The 16380-nt window shown below is 40.6% G+C and overlaps 2 protein-coding genes across 8 annotated transcripts; one reads left to right on the forward strand and one right to left on the reverse strand.

Moving 5' to 3' along the window:
* Positions 1-422: 422 nt before the first annotated feature.
* On the reverse strand, positions 423-6924 carry mob3c (MOB kinase activator 3C). Of its 3 annotated transcripts, XM_037250057.1 has the most exons (5): positions 6700-6924; positions 3567-3701; positions 1316-1871; positions 927-1129; positions 423-841 (listed from the first exon to the last, which is right to left on the reverse strand). In XM_037250057.1, the coding sequence occupies exons 3-5, from the start codon at positions 1731-1733 to the stop codon at positions 812-814; spliced, it is 651 nt and encodes a 216-aa protein (XP_037105952.1). In that variant the 5' UTR covers positions 1734-1871; positions 3567-3701; positions 6700-6924; the 3' UTR covers positions 423-811. The 3 variants fall into 3 exon arrangements, with proteins under 3 accessions (XP_037105952.1, XP_037105951.1, XP_037105953.1); XM_037250056.1 differs by lacking the exons at positions 3567-3701; positions 6700-6924 and adding an exon at positions 2615-3529; XM_037250058.1 differs by lacking the exons at positions 423-841; positions 3567-3701; positions 6700-6924 and adding an exon at positions 2615-3541 and having other exon boundaries at positions 936-1129; positions 1320-1871.
* Positions 5184-16166, forward strand: elovl1b (ELOVL fatty acid elongase 1b). Of its 5 annotated transcripts, none has more exons than XM_037250046.1 (9): positions 5191-5303; positions 10778-10902; positions 13559-13652; positions 13742-13932; positions 14013-14093; positions 14459-14515; positions 14602-14707; positions 15172-15308; positions 15395-15736. In XM_037250046.1, exons 3-9 carry the CDS (start codon positions 13583-13585, stop codon positions 15734-15736), a joined length of 984 nt encoding a protein of 327 aa, XP_037105941.1. In that variant the 5' UTR covers positions 5191-5303; positions 10778-10902; positions 13559-13582. The 5 variants fall into 5 exon arrangements, with proteins under 5 accessions (XP_037105944.1, XP_037105941.1, XP_037105943.1 ...); XM_037250048.1 differs by lacking the exon at positions 5191-5303 and adding an exon at positions 12015-12097 and having other exon boundaries at positions 10630-10902; XM_037250049.1 differs by lacking the exon at positions 10778-10902 and having other exon boundaries at positions 5184-5303.
* The last annotated feature ends 214 nt before the right edge of the window (positions 16167-16380 follow it).

The raw sequence follows: 16380 nt of genomic DNA on the forward strand, positions 1-16380 counted from the left end.
CGCCTCTTAACATTATAAGGATTTTGTTTTGATATTGGTGAACTTTGAAGACATATTTCTTTCTTCATGCAAAATCTTTTTTTATCCATGTTTCTCCCCCCACTTCGGGTGTCATTGTCTCCGATTACGCCTAGATGGGACCGGTTGATTAATAGAATTTAATAAACAATAAATAGTTACAAATAAATAAATAAATGAATAAATAAATAATAAAACATGTATGTCGTTTATACTTGTTTTTATGCAAGTGGTATTTTATTTCATCATATTTATATAGTTATTATAAATGTATTATTTATTTATATAAATGTATTATTTATTTATATAAAGGCCGGTCCGCGAAAATATTTCTGACACGTAACCGGTCCGTGGCAAAAAAAAGGTTGGGGACCATTGCTTTAGGTAACAAAGAGCAGATAACCTCCATTCATTTTGATTTATTCTTTCCCTTTGAGTTTGACCCTTCTTCAGAGTGAGTAAAAACTTCTAAAATACAATTATTTACTCAATAAAAGTTAAAAAAGCTCAACTTATAAAAGGACAAGCATAAATACATGCACAGGAGGAAAGACAGCAAAAAAATATTAACAAGCTTAAATAAACGTCAAAAAAAGCTTAAAATAGCTTAAAAAAAGGCCAAGCATAAATACATGCACATTATTGTTCCCATAAGTAATCCACATCTTGACACCACCTGAAAAAATTGTGGCTGGCTTGTAAAAATTCACAGTGACACTCACACCGCTCACATTGTAACATGTTCTTAGTTTAAAGTTCATTGAAGGCGAGCATTAGTCTTCATCTTTGTAGTTCAATTACAAATCTTCTCAGTCATCTCTTTCTGTAGGACAACAAAACAGATCACATTAAAAACAGTGAGTTGCAAGCTCATCAAATTACATTACAAAAAAATGCTCATGTCTCACCAGGGGCTCAAGTTCAGAGTGATCGATGAGGTTGAACTCCGAAATGAAGTAGTAGTAGTGCTTGTAGCAGGTATTGATGTGGGCCTCTGCACCCATGCTGCATACACTGTCAAAGTGATGGATGTAAACATGCACAAACACTCTGAAGAGCCGACTCAGGATCTTCTTGCACACCTGCTGGAAATTCTTGGGGAAAGGAACACCTGCAAAAAAATAGATGGATACAATTTCGTCATGACAACCTCCAATAACGAATTCAATTGTGGTAATTATCAAGTCTGTTAATGCGAGAAAACATGCCCGACGTATGATTGCATCTAAATGTCATGGTTTAATGAACCCTGTTTGAATCAGTAGCACATTAATGAAGCTTCATGAACCACACGCACCTACTCTGGTGGGGAAGATATCTTCATCGTTGATCAGCGACTCGATCCAGTCCATCATCAGGTTCATGTACTTGAGAGCAGGCAGCTTGGTGGGCTTCCTGTAGTCGTCGCCGTCCTGCCACCTGTACTCGTACCTGAGCCCCCCGGACATGATGGGACAGCTACGTTCGGTGCAGTACTCGCTGACCGTTCCGTAGATCAGGTTGATTCTGTTGAAGAAATCCACCACGTGCATTGCGACCCAGTCATTGAGGCTCTCGCCCTCGGGCAGCTGCACCACCTTCCTCAGGTCAAGGCCGGACTTGAGCGAGGCCTGGGCCTTTTTGTACAGTTCAAACCGCTGGGTGCCGGGTTCAAAGCGTTTCCTAGGTCGGAACGTTTTGTCTTTGCTGAACACCTGACCCAAACACAAAGCCATGTCCTTAGCAGTTCCTCCCCACAGATGAGCAGTTTGTACTCTCTGGAGTAGACGTTTAATTGCCTTCAAGTTGGCGGGGTGGCCCGGATGGGGTCACAAGAACCTGATCAAGACTGGCTCCAGATCCTCGGGGGTTCACTGTGAAGAATAAACATTTTGAATTTCACGTTATGTCAGTGGTAGAAAGTATGAATGAGGTGAGGCATGCCATGATAAATGTCAATCATTAACCAAGCTGACTAATAAACATTTGATTATTATGATTTGGTATTTGGAATATGCCAGTATCCAGGTCTTATGCTCTTTCTTTCTAATTAGATTCGACCTCTATTGACCTTGGATGTGACACTATCATCAACATTTGTGTGTAAAATGACTCTACACAATTCGTCACGTTTTTGTTAGTTTTTTACTTCACAAGAGTGTCCAAATATGACAGTTTGTCCATTGCTGATTGATAAAACATTTAAGACCCCCCCCTAAAAAGAAATATGGGAAAAAGATGACATAATGATTTTAGTGCTCTGCAAAAGAGATCATTTTTCTTCCTCTTCGGTGGGGGTGCGTGAATACGTGGTCATGAAACAGCTTCACAACAAAAGTTTCCGAGCAAAACTTAATCAAGCAAACATAAACACGGACACCCTTTAGTATCACAAAAGATAAATCCTTGTGGGCTTCAACCCCCCCTCTCATAGCTTCAAGCCAAAGCATGTCTGATCCTGCACTCATCTGACGTATACGCATACCTCCCTTGTGTTTGACCCCACAAGCTAAAAAAAAAATCATTCAAGGCCTGCCTGGTCTAAATCGGAATACGAGCTTGGTGGCGTTAAAGCAAGCCAAGTTCACAAATAGGACAGAATAAGAAAAGGTTCTACCTGCTTGCTGTGCTACAATGGAAGCTCCACAATGTTGCCGAAAGCTTTGGGAGAGGCCGGAGTGTATTTTGGAGGACAGCTCCAGCTGCTTTACCCCTTTCTCCTCCCTCTCTTGCGCTCTCTCTCTCTCCCTGCCTCAAACAGACGTTCAACTTGGCTCCACAACAACGCACAAGTCAAGAAAAAAGCTGAACTACTCTTTTGGCTTCCCTTCCTGCAGATGATGTCACATCCTGACTTTGTCTTCTGTGCCTGCTCTTGCTACATATGTGCGAACGCTGGGAAAGGACTTCTTTCGATCCTTCCGCTTTCTTTTCCCTTTACTTTTCCTCTCGCTACCAGCCCGTGGAAGCCTGGCCCCCCCCTCTCCGGTAGAGTAGGGCCACGTCTATCCACCACAAGTACAGAGCGGGGAGCACAACGGTGCCGCAAATATGTCTGAATATTTGGCAGAGCGGGCTGCTCTTTTATGACAACGTATCATTTAAATCCTTTGCCTCTTTTAAATGTTTTCATGGAATAAAATGTGCTTCAGTCAAAAGTTCATGATAGGATCAGAGTTATGTGGTTAGGTCTTCCCTCCAAGGCCCCAAGGTGTTCTCGGGCCCTTTAAAAGTGATCAGTATCAGTTTCACTAGTTTGTATTCAGACCGACAACCCACAAGACACGCTCTATACACGTCGAGGATTTGAGTCACCAAAAGAATGAAACTTCATTCAGAAGTTGTAGGTTGTGGAAATTACAAAGGAATTTTTTTGTTAGTTTGTTTTTGTTTTGATAGCTAAAATCATAACGTTACTCAGCAGGGTGACTTTTTGTTAATTTTTGTTGTGTCAAATTAGGAAAAAAATGCAACAAAGCAAATTTAAAAGTTTTGGGTTCAGGGGTCAAATCACATCGTTGTAAGAATTTCCTTTTAACACACTTTACCTCCTATATATGCGCACATACCTCAATGTGAGTACTTTTGTCACTTGGGTTTTTTATAGGAAATTTTCCAACCCAGAAAGCAATACAAGTTGTAGTATCTCAAATTGGCCACTTGGGGTCCTCCTGTCTTTTAAATTATTTCAGGTATAGCTGGCGCTGCAAAAAAAAAAAAAAAAGATTAATGTCATTTGCATTTATTTCGATAGGGAAAGATGATTTGAAAGACATATGGATATGATTTACTTTTTTACTTGGGAGTAATCCTAAAATAAAGGAGTCAATTGATGACAACATAAGCAAACTATTAAAGTAGGTATGTTGTATAATTATTGTTATGCATATCCTCTTAAGCAATGTGTTCCACTCTAGGAATGCGAACATTGCATCACCTTAACCTTGTTTAATTCAGTCATAAGTCAGCTTCAAAAAGGCCAATTAAAATAATTATGAGATCATTTGAAAAGCTGTCACCGCAAAATGTGGCTGCATGACTTGGCCGATATGCCTGCCGCTGTCTCATGCCAGATGTTGGTGTCAACACAATTGTGACACACAAAAGTGGGAACCAGTCAAGCCTCAACTGTCAGGCGGACGTTGAAGGTGGTTAAAAAACATGTTACAACTTCTAAAATGTATTTGCTTCATTTGGTGCACCTGCACTCCATTCATGCTTTCTCTATGGTTCGTCGGCATTGCAGACATGCTGTAGTTGAGCTTCAACTTTACTTGCCCCTTCCAGGAACGGGGTGTCATGAACAAGAATCTTAACTCTTAACTATGACAAGCATGTGGAGCGAAAGCGTGGATTCTACAGAGCACCTTTGTTAAACATCCGGCGGAGCCGTTGTTTGACAGACAAGTACGACTCGGATCAGTTTCTGAGATTATTACGAAAGGTGAACGGGCCCCGCAGGGCGATGACCCTTGTCTCTCTTTTGAAGGCTTGGATGGCACCAGGGGGGCTCAGACTCAAAGACTGGAGCACAATCAAAACGCATTCTCCTTTCCGGTCAATATTATCAGCACGGAAATCACGTTTTACAAAGTACAAAACGCTGATTGTGTTGTAACGATAACAATGGCATGGTAAGACCACTGCAATGGAAAATTTGGAAGATTCAACTTTTCAAGCAAAACCGGTTTTATCTTAGCAGTTTTTAAGAGATGATAAAAGTAATCTTCTGATGATGAAAGAATCATCCAAACATTCTTGTACTTACCAGTCATACTTTCAGAATCAATCGAATAACAAGGCAAAAATAACAGTCGTGATTTGAGACTGCATGGGTGCAGCAGTACACAAACAAATGTCTTTGAACTAAATATGGAGTCATTTTTTTTTATGATGTCACTGACATATTTTAAAATGTATAATAGACAGCTGATATTATATCTTTGTCACAACCGGAAACCCTGGCTTGTTTATTTCAAACATGATTACCTATCATTCTTTTTTTTTTTTTTTTTTTTACTAATGCTAAATTGTCTTACTAAAAGCGTGCACTCTGAATCATGATTTCAGAATTGCGACTTTTTGCGGCATGTTCACTTGATGACGTGCAAATGAGACGATTTACAAAGCGCGCCAGGAAGTTTGACTCCACCTTTCCTGTCTCAAAGGCATTTTGCCGTGCTCTGCTTCAAAGTTTGATGCGGAAATGAACAGGTTGAGGCAACTAGACGCACGCGTCGGGCCACTTTAGCCGTCTCCGCTGGCTTGATTCCATCCTCTGCCCCCCCAAAAAAGGGAGTGAGTGAGTAAGTAACTTAACATGCCATGAAAAGTTTTCCTGCATGTCAACTTCTCGAGTTGAGTGCAACTCCATCTCCACTCCATCAATGATGAAGCCGAACTCGGTTTACATTTTCTATTCGTATGCGTTTTATGATTGGATTGCATTATTTATTTGTTTTTTGCGGCTATCATTTCCGACATCGATTGTCCGTCGTTGGAGCTGCTCACAGCGACATTATTGACACACGTCCTCTTAATTTTGGCACTTGATTGAAGTTGCATGTATATTAAATGTGTGTGCGTGCACGTTTGGGTAGTAGTAAGTAAGGGTTGTTGTTAAACCATCAAAAAGCTTTCGGAATACACACGCCTCTTAATCGATTAATGCAAGATCGTTCAAGTTAAATACAACTGACCTGTAGGCAGTGATTCTCTAACATTCCACGAGTGCCTGGGGACTGCCCCTGCCAAGATAAACTTCAAGTTCCTTGCTAAAATACCAACAATTAAAAATGGCCTATTTTTATTTATTTTTTTACTTTTAATGGACAAATATTTTTGGTTAACCTCTTTAACCTTTTAAAATAAATAGGAACGTCATCGAACAAATGAGTTGTTGAGAATAAGTACGGTATGGGATTTAGTTCATTGGTATATATGTGTGTGTGTGTGTGTGTGTATATTCACCCCTCTTACTTCATAAACTTAAAATACTATTTTCTCACCCAGTACGGAAATACGTCAAACCTTGCAATTTTCAGTTTAAAAAAAAAAGTGGGGGCGGGGGATTTTCAAGTTTTGCATAGTGTTGCCCGTGGTGTTTAATTATGCAAAAGCATGTAGTTTACACAGCAAACTGTCACATTGTTGGACTCTCAAATTTACATTGGCCTGACATAAACAAGTAGCAGGCCTAAACATCCAGTAAATAATGGTGGTGAGTTAAGGTTAAAATAAGGTTAAAACCCTTTATATTGAGTTTAGCATCTCTGTTAAATAGTTATAAAGGTGACCTTGGCATAATATATTTAAGACTTATGAGCATGTTTACAGGTTAAAACTTTTTAACTATAATTGCTTCTGAAACAAACAGGCACTGTCAAGGATGGTGTCATTTGTTGCAGTTATACATTGGCTGCTTGAAGCTGACATTTTGGCAGAAGCCTGTCAATGCGGCTTTTATTTCATTTCCTGTGACAGGAAGTCTGACCCGCAAAAGCGCGTTTACGCGGGCCAATTGAGTCCCTTGCAAATTTCGACAGGATCAATAAATGAACAAAAATATTCCCATTAGTGTTGTGCAACAGGTGCTGCTTTCAAACAAAATATCCCTGAAAATCATTTTTAAATATCCTGCAATAACAAGTGTAAGGGTATTTTCACACAAATTGCAATCTATTTACTTTGATTCACATCCACCTGGTTCTAAAATTGCAGTTCACCTTTGTCCTCCTTTCCAACACAGACATGCAAAATATGTTTGAGTGAGTAGCCACACCTCCACATTTCAGCATTTCTGTTTGGTAACTGGCATCTGCTGAAATGCAGTTTCTCCACTATCGGTAATGAGCTCATTGGTAAGGATGCAGCGGTGTGCTTTTGTTGCCTTGTGGAAAGTTCCAGAAAAGTGAATCAGAGGCGGGAAGGTGGGGCATTGGGAGAATGAGATCAGTAGAGGTGAAAGGTCATCCATTTCTGAACAAGGTGGGTCAATGTGGGGGGTCTCAAGCAGCGTCACTTTGTCCTCAGGCTAGTCATGTGACATTCCAATAAAATTGGGGGGGGGGGGGGCTGTAACAGTAAACTACTTGAGTACAGAGTAGCTTCCATCCTGTTTATGCAATTCTTAATTAGGTTTTGTTGAATATTCTGAATATTATTTTTTAGTTTAAATAATCCCGACATTGCAAAGGGATTATTTTATGACCCTTCAGTTTTTATGTTGTGTTTTGCTACATAGCTGCAGTATGAGCTAGGGGTGTTTGGTAAGTTAGTTTTTGTTTTCAACAAAGCGGCAGAGCAAGTTATGTTGACATTGAGTCGTGAAGAGCGTAGAATGACACCAGCTTGTGACTGCTCATTTTGACTTTGGCTCCATCCCCGCTAGCCTCAGGTTGCACCTTCATGTTTAATCCTCCCTATTGGTTTGATTTATTCAGTTCTGAGGTGGATAATTACTTCTCGTGAGCATTCACCACATCAAACATGGGTTGTCATTATTTCTGGGACATTGCTAATTTTTTCTGAAAATTTAACACGTCATCATAGATTCTGCACAATGTGACAATAACATGAGAGCCCTCACTCTGTACACACATGAGTATTTGAAATCTATATGCTAGTGAGCCTATAGTTCATTCCGAATGTTCACTGTCTCGACTAACATGGACTACGAACTACTAGTAATTTTTTTAAATAATAAAGTGTAGTATTTCTTTTTATATCTCTAAAATTTCTGTTATTATACAATTCTTGTCAGGAGTAACCATAAATTATTTTTCCATTTTTAAATGTTGCAGGTGTTTTAGCACTACCTGTTGCTTTGGCATGCACTTGAATTTTTTATTTTCTTTATTTCTGGATGTATTCCATGTTGAGCGCACTGCAAATATTTCACACGGCGCTTCTACAACAGAGCAAGTTTGGCCCTGACAGCAATGGCAGACTCCGCGCTCTAAATGTCGATTATATAATATGTTTGCACTCGTGCTCTTTTTGTTAGTTGCACACACATAATGGTTTAAATATCATTGAGTTGTTTTGCTTCAAACTTATAGCAATTACTGTGATAATTACTCGCATGGCAGCAAGTCAAACTTTTGAACTCCACACCCAATGATGACATTTGTACATTAGTTGCTATCACGGAAGATTTCGAAGTGTCGTTGCACGCAAACGTATATCAGAAATACATCTTGTCACAGGAATTTTACTGGCGTCAGCATTTTGTGGCCTATCTGGGTGATGGCGGCTGCTAACTAAGTAAGGTCATTGTAGATTTCTAGCGTAGTGATGAACGATTGATCGGATTTGTGATTCTAGACAATGTTCTGCACGAACGCACTCAAATTGAGGCACAAGCTGCTAGCTGCGCTTGCTAGCTGGCATCAAAATTGTCAAAACTAATCATCGCTTTTGTGGTAGCAAATAAGATACAGCATCGTTTTCACTAAGGGCAGATAAGAAGTCACAATGACAGAGCGCAAGAAGCCAATGCTAATTGCTAAGCTAATATTTTTGGTTGCTAAACAAAAACAAAAAAGTGATGAGGTGTACTCTACATCGAAGTTATTTTCATAGAAGTCTGAAAACCAGTTATGCCAGCAAACTAGGTTTGTTATTAATCATGCTTTGAACACGATTAAACTTATTAAAACATACCTTTAATAGTTTTTCAAGTATTTACGTAAGTATACTTGACTTTATTCTGACCCTCACAAGACTTCTAACTATCAATTATGATAGCTTGATGCCGTTTGTCACTGCCAGTGGAAACTTACTGGTCAACTGACACATTCAATTTAAACAAGTGAACTGACATTCAATTTCAACAAAAAAGGATTAAACATTGAATATTTAAACACCTTGAATGGTATCGGACCTTGAATATTCAAATCCTGCGCTCTCATAACTAGCTTTTAAACAAAACCACAATGATTGACATTTGCATTTCCTCTCTTCCGGTTTTGTTTCTAAAGTTGTAATTTTGACAAGGCGTTGGCCTCACGGGGCGAGATGACAATCATTTTATTGCGACTACGCTGCGGGATGATGATGTATTTTGTTGTCAGGTGTTTTGTGGTATTTGGAGAAGGGACGCCCGACTCCTGCTGCCACCACTGCCGCAAACCAGCAACCCAACGGGGCTTGAGTGACAAGTCAAACCAGCCCAGTCGGTCTGTGTCCCAGGTTGCCTCCGCACTTGTAGTCCAGTCCAGCTGTATTTACTTGATAACAATTTTATTATTTTAATCTCGTTACTATATGGAGCATTTGCAGAGTCATGTTTTTTTTTTCTCCGCACCCGCAAATGACCCGCCTAAGTGGCGCTGGTCAATCTTATGAATGAAATTCCTCTTTCTCCGCGTGTATTTTTTTCCCCCTTTAATTGCCTTTTAAAATTTTCTTTTAACTCACAATCGGAGAATGTCATTAGTGCTATTAATATGACATGAGTACAACTTCATATTTGGGTGCGGCAGCGATAATGTCCGATTTCGGAAACCACTACTTGTGAGGAATAATGAGGTGCTGAACTAAAGAGGCATTCTTGTCATATGCAGTCAGGTAGCTAGCTGAGATATGTTGTCATCAAGTCCCATTTTTGTCTGCGCTTGCTAGCCCTCGAGTAAACATCATGGTCGTTTGGGGATGATGTTGATTGACAAAGACATTGTTTGTTTGTTTTATGTGTGTGGGCAATGTTGCAAAGTCCAACCAAAATGTAGAGCACACCCAAAGGTGGAGAAATCGCTCGATGAACTAAATTGACTTTAGCGATGTTATTTTTTTAGTCATCCTATTATACAACGCAATGAGAAAAGATGCTAACAATGATTATGTTAGTCATTATTTCTTGTGACCTGCTGTTGCATTTCACTCACTCAAAACACAAATCATTTTTTTTATGGTCCTCTTCCCTCTTTAATTTACAAATCGGATTTATCATGTTTTTGGTCCTAGGCTTACACTAAAATTAAAACGTGAATTAATAGGACATTTCATTAGAGTTAATGTACGATGTTAAATGTTCTCCATGACAACTTCGCAACATTCAAGGGTGATAAATATGAGTCAGTAAATCAAATTGGATTAAGACTATAATGTTAATGATTGGTGGGCTTATCATGTCAACATTTGGCATCAATATGAGCCAGTAAATCAAATTGGATTAAGACTGTTAATGATTGGTGGCCTTATCACATCAACATTTTACTTTTAATGAAATATGATACACTAAACCTCTTGTATATTTTTAACAAATAGCAAATGTTTCTTTCCCCTTTTTCAAATTTCCGATTTGAACACTATGAGCCTCGTTCAGCAAACTGTGCCATAACATAGAACAATGGCTGGCCTTGACCATAGCGGGTGCCATTGATTCCTCGCCCGCTTCATCTTCCCACCCTAGTGAGGACAAACGGGGCAATTTGAGAGCCAGCTTTCCATGCCAATGTGTGTGTGTGTGTGTGTGTGTAGGGTGTGGCCAGGAGAGTCGTTGAGAGGAGAGATAAGGGGTCGTACTGAAAGTCAGGCCGTGCTCTCGCTTTCATTTGCTACGATGTGTGTTTAAACAGAGTTCACATCTCGTTTCTCTATTTCGCTCTCAGTCTGTCTGTGCTGGTTATTCATCCACCGGTGTGAGTCAGGGAGGGTGGAGAGTCGGAAGACGGCTGTACCAGTCACGTCTGTCGGTTGACTTTTTTTTTTTTCTTTCCATTCCCTCCCCTCTGTTCCACACACACACACGCTCATTCTCTCCCTCATCGCACTGCAGTTTCTACCCGCGCCACTCTTCTCTCCGAGAGAGAGAGCAAGCGAGAGAGAGGCTCCCGAAGAGGATTCTCTCAACGCTGGCTTTAGTTTTTCCGAAGCTGGAAAGTCCTCTTTTTTTTCAGCAGGGTAAGTTTAAATCGAACTAACTTGGTGCGCACCCCGTTGTATGTCATTTGATTTGTTATTTTCATGTGAGTACTGGAGGTTAAACTTTTGGCCTTTTCCCCTAACAAACAGTTACTTTTTACTTTGGGTGTTCATTTTTTATTTATTTATTTTTAACTCCCACATCCGTTATCCCTGTTTGTTCATCATCAACTCTTCCCACCTTATTTTCCATCATGTGATTCATTCACTGAGCAGGAAGCACTCCACTTTGTCTCCTTCACTAGCTGTCAACCCGCCACCTTGTTGTCAAGGCTAAGCTCAAACAAACCATGGTTGAAAATCCAACTGACTATAATGTTATATAGTGTTGTTTTTCTGGTTTTAGCATTGACGGAAATTGCTGAGGAGATAGATCATGGGTAATAGTGTCATGTGGCTTGGGGGAAAAAAAACGACACGCTCTTAGGGAAGTTTCTGGCTTCTAGACTTGGGGCATTGTTATCAATGAATTGATGCAATGATTGTTGCACTCGATTGGCCCATTAATGGTTTCTTGGTGCAGTTGAGGCACTCTTAACGTGCTTTCGAGGAACATGCATGATGTCAAGAATGGCAAATTGAGGTCAATCTGTGTTGCGTCACATCTCCTCTAGGCGGACTTAATCTCCTCGCAATAACAAATTAAGTGCCTATTGTCAATGAAAGGAATATTGTCAAATTAGTTCATTTATTTTTTTTATTCTTTTATTTACTTTGCTAAAAATCAACAAGTGCTAGCTTTACAATCTGGTGTGTGTTAAGACTATCGGCATTGTGGTGCCGTTTAGTTGTCGTTGAAGTGCTGGACAAAGTGCAAAGACGGAGGTTTAATTTCAATTCCCTTCAACTATGATCTTTATCTGGGTTTCAGGTGATTTATATGTATGTTGTTTCTCCCTATCCTTATGGTTGTCATGGTTGGGAGATTTTTTGAACTCGAATGGACGTGCGATTATTTCAGCCACTTGTCATACTGGCATTACTGCAAAAAAAAAAAAAAAAAGGCCCAGTTAACGGATCAGCTCCACCTTCTTTTCAGCTGGTCCGCTACATTGTTTTCTCCGGCTTAACTGTTGAGCATTTTTCCTCAGATCAAGACCTTGACGTTTGCACATGAGGGTGCGCTTGCTGAAATGTGAGGCGCCCGCCTCAAATACCAGCCACAGCGTTATGCGTAAGAGTTTTGTGAAATGTCATTTATCTGATCTTGTCATGCGTTACGGCCGGCCGGATAAGTTTCGACGAGTCAGCGGGAGAACTTTGTCTTTCTTAAAGTGAGTGGGTCCATTGTGTACACGCAGGCCCAAATGTTTTTTTTAGTATTATTTTCCTGGTAAGATGGTGGTTTTGCTGTTTGGAAATACACGATTTGGTGAAAATTTTGAATATATATAATTACATACTGAGACACTGATGCTATTCATTAGCCTGATTTGCATTCTTTTGTTAGCATTAAGCCAAACTAAAATTATTAACACTATGTGGTGGTTTTAAATATATAATGTGAAATTCTCTTTTAGTTTGTCAGTTAAATACATAATGTGGAATTCTCTTTTAGTTTGTCAGTTAACTAACATTCACTTCTTTAAAATTATAGCGTCGTGAGGTGGATGCTATTTAGCGTTGGCGTCAAGATAGTGGACTGAAAGGTTAAAGCTCTGTTTGTTTTAGATACACAAGGTGTCATTCTGTTTTATGTTTCGTTGAATTTAGTTCACTGCCATTAAGGCAATGCTGTACTTGGAAAAATGTTTTTGTTCCCTCCCTCACTTACATGCCCAAAAGCTTCAAACAAATAGTTTTTTCTGAATGCATTGCCTGGAGGCTTTTAATTCCAAACCCATCTGAGGGAAATATTTAACCCGCCTTTGTTTGCCGTCCTTGGCGACAACATATCTGCTTGTAATGATATTGGCTCAAGGAGGGCCGGCCCGCTCTTGTGTGGTCGGTCATTGTTGATTGTACATCAAACAATGGCGCTCTCTTACTCCACTTTCAAAGGTGAACACGACCCATTTGTCCTCCAAAGCCATCAGAGTTTAGTGTGTTCATGCTCGCCATATTTCTAGTGAGGCCACCGTAAGTTTAAGATTGCAGAGGTACAACAATCTCGATCTACAATCTAATTTCTTTCCGATATTTGTGCGTCGGGGCTGAGAGGTGAGGAAGTAGCGAGGAGTGGCCACCCCACTCCTCCTCCCCCCCGGCCCCTCCCCATCTGATGTCAGGCCATGTCGCATGAGCTAAGCCGGGCATCCTGTAATTTTCATTGGACTTGTTTGGTTTGGGGAAGTACTTGGCTTAGGTAAAAGTGGATTTTTTTTTTGTGTGTGTGCAGCTGAATCAGCAGGTATGTCTTAAAATGCAGCTTCTTGCTTTGTGAGCAGCGAGACATTGAAGATGTTTGGAAATTCTTGCTGTTTGATTTGCTAATGTGTGTGGAAATTGCAGCGTTGAGGAATGATTAACCACTTTTTTTTTTTTTTATTATTTAATGAGGCGTGATCTTGTGCAGACTGACAAGTCACAAGGTTCCGCAAAAGAAACGGACGGAACAAATTACTGGAATAATCATTGTGGTTTTATTTTTGCATTTGTGGTGTGTTTCTCAAATTTTTTTTTTTTTTAGTTTTAGGTAACTGGCTGCAAAACAGCAAACATGCTGCAAGAGCTCAAGGAGTTTGGCTCACACGCCATGGATATATACGACTACCTCGTCGAAGGAGTTGGTCAGTCTCCTTTTAAATAACCTTATGGATTTTCAGTTTTTTTTAAAAATTCCATTTCACAATCGTCAACCGCTATTTTGTTCCTCTAGATCCTCGAGTGAAGAATCATTTCCTGATGCAGAGTCCTGTTCCCATGACTGCAATTTTGCTGTGCTACCTGTTCTTTGTACTGTACCTTGGCCCTCATATTATGGCCTCCCGAAAGCCTTTCCAGTTAAAGGAAGCCATGATCGTCTATAATTTTTCACTGGTGGCACTGTCGATATACATCGTCTACGAGGTGAGTCTGCTTTGCATCTCCAAGTCTGCTGAAGCTGCATTTTGCATGTTTCAAAATTTTAAGTCTGTTTGTTTTTTAAGTTTTTGATGTCTGGATGGGCCACGACATATACTTGGCGATGTGACGCAATCGATATGTCCGACAGCCCTCAAGCACTTCGAGTAAGTTTGGATTTTTTTTCCCCATTTAAGATAGCTCAGATGGGAACATTTGTGGGTATACTGAAAGCTAAAAACAAGTTTGACGTGAAGCATTTTGTTTTAGTAGTAGTTATGCTGTCTCCTCTTATTTTAAAAGCGCAGATATCTTAGAATGACTCTTCCTAGTGTTTATTGTGGAAATACAGGAAAATGTTGCCACAATAGATAAAGATCTTAACAGTTGTGCAAAAGTCAGCAATAACATTGACACAGCATGAAAAAGGGCGACCCCCCTCCTTCAAGAAAATACTAAGCATAGCTGAACAAACATGCACGTACCGTGTTTATGAGCGGTGGTCTCTTGTTTTGTTTTTTTCCTCCTCCAGATGGTCGAGGTAGCCTGGTTGTTTTGGTTTTCCAAAATTATCGAGCTCATGGACACTGTAAGTAACACAGTTTGCGATTAGCATAAACATTGGTGTCAGTGAAGTTTAGTAAAGAAAACCTATTTTATTTTTTGGGGGGATAGATCTTCTTCGTGTTGAGAAAAAAGAGCGGCCAGATCACCTTTCTGCACATCTTCCACCACTCTTTCATGCCCTGGACTTGGTGGTGGGGAGTTGGCTACGCTCCCGGTGAGTACACACAAAACTCAAACTTTGATCGCGGACGTGACTGCGTGTCACTTACATACCGTTCTTTTGCTATCTTGTCAAAAAGCCTTTGTCTCTCCACAGACTCTGGCCAGTGATAACCGTTTATAGTCTGATGGAAACCTGGAATGTCCGACCACCATTTTGTTTCGAAAAATTCTTTCAACTGTGACTTAGTCCATGGAAATACACTAATGGCTTTCCGTTTAGCTGCTAGCAAGATTTGATTAACTACGGTCTAGTGGCTACGGTCTCTGATTGGCTCGTTTGGCTCTCCATGAGAAGTTAAGAAATAACTGAAAAATTAATTTGAGGTATCAATAAGATGGGGCCAGAAAGAGATGTTCAATATACAAATATAAAAAAATACAATTCTAGTGTTAGCTTAAGATGACAGAAACACTTGAATTTTTTTACCTTTACGTTCTGTGTGTTTCCGGCCTCAGGTGGAATGGGCTCCTTCCACGCAATGGTGAATTCTTCCGTCCACGTGATCATGTATTTCTACTATTTCCTCGCTGCCGCCGGACCTCGCTTCCAGAAGTTCCTGTGGTGGAAGAAATACATGACAGCCATTCAGCTCGTACGTAGTATTGAAGTTCTTGTTCTCCTTTACCGTTTCACTTGAGCTCCTTACTCATCCGTCTTGCTTTGGTTCCCCCTTGCCAGACCCAGTTTGTCCTGGTATCCCTCCACGTGACTCAGTATTACTTCATGGACAGCTGCGACTACCAGTTCCCCATCATCATCCACATGGTGTGGGTTTACGGCACCTTCTTCTTCGTGCTCTTCTCCAACTTCTGGGTTCAGGCCTACGTCAAGGGCAAGCGGCTGCCCAAGCAGGACATCAAGTCGCGTCACAACGGCACGGCCGCCGCCCCCCCTGCAGTCTACGCTAACGGCAAGCACCACGAGAACGGCGTCAAACACACCACGGCCAACGGCACCAGCAACGGTTCGGCCCACTACGAAAACGGCAGCGCTCCCATGGGCAAGATGAAGAAGGCCTAGGGATGCAGGAAGAAAACTTCCAAAAAGTATGACCTCACGAAGCCGATGCACCGATCACGGATTCCAAAGATGATTTGGGCTGTGTTTCTTGTCCTATTTTGAGTTGTCTCTGTGAACCGTGGGAGGGAAGTCACGCGGTCCATGACTTCCACAAAGGGGGATTCCACATTTGGTTGTCTCTCTGAGTTTTTGGGGAAAGCACAATTTATGAAGAGAAGATATTCACTGACTTACGAGTTTAGTATCACACTGGTTGCCTTTCACGTGTCCTCAATAAACCCCTTTGTGGACAGACGACTGTACAGAAGACTTGAAGACTTTTTACCTGTAAATAGTTTTACAACCAAATGACTAATTGTATTGGTTAGGCTTTCTACTTTCTAAATTGTGTATTTAAAAATAAAATGCCAATAAACCATGATAGAAATGATCTTGGGTGCATTGCGTGTCTTTTTCTATTTCAGGGTTTTCTTGTGTAGCCATCATGTCATCATCAGATCAGCGTGTGACCTTGTTGCAACAAAGACGAAAAGCATGAGCTTGTCTTGTGCCTCTCGCCCGGGATATACGAAGAATGTGACTCTGGCTCGTAGGAGTTACACAAGCGGTGCATTCTGCTTTGTTGAAGACAGAACGCCCCCTCG

The sequence above is a fragment of the Syngnathus acus genome, chromosome 4 (genome assembly GCF_901709675.1).
Source record: "Syngnathus acus chromosome 4, fSynAcu1.2, whole genome shotgun sequence".
Taxonomy (NCBI): Eukaryota; Metazoa; Chordata; class Actinopteri; order Syngnathiformes; family Syngnathidae; genus Syngnathus; species Syngnathus acus.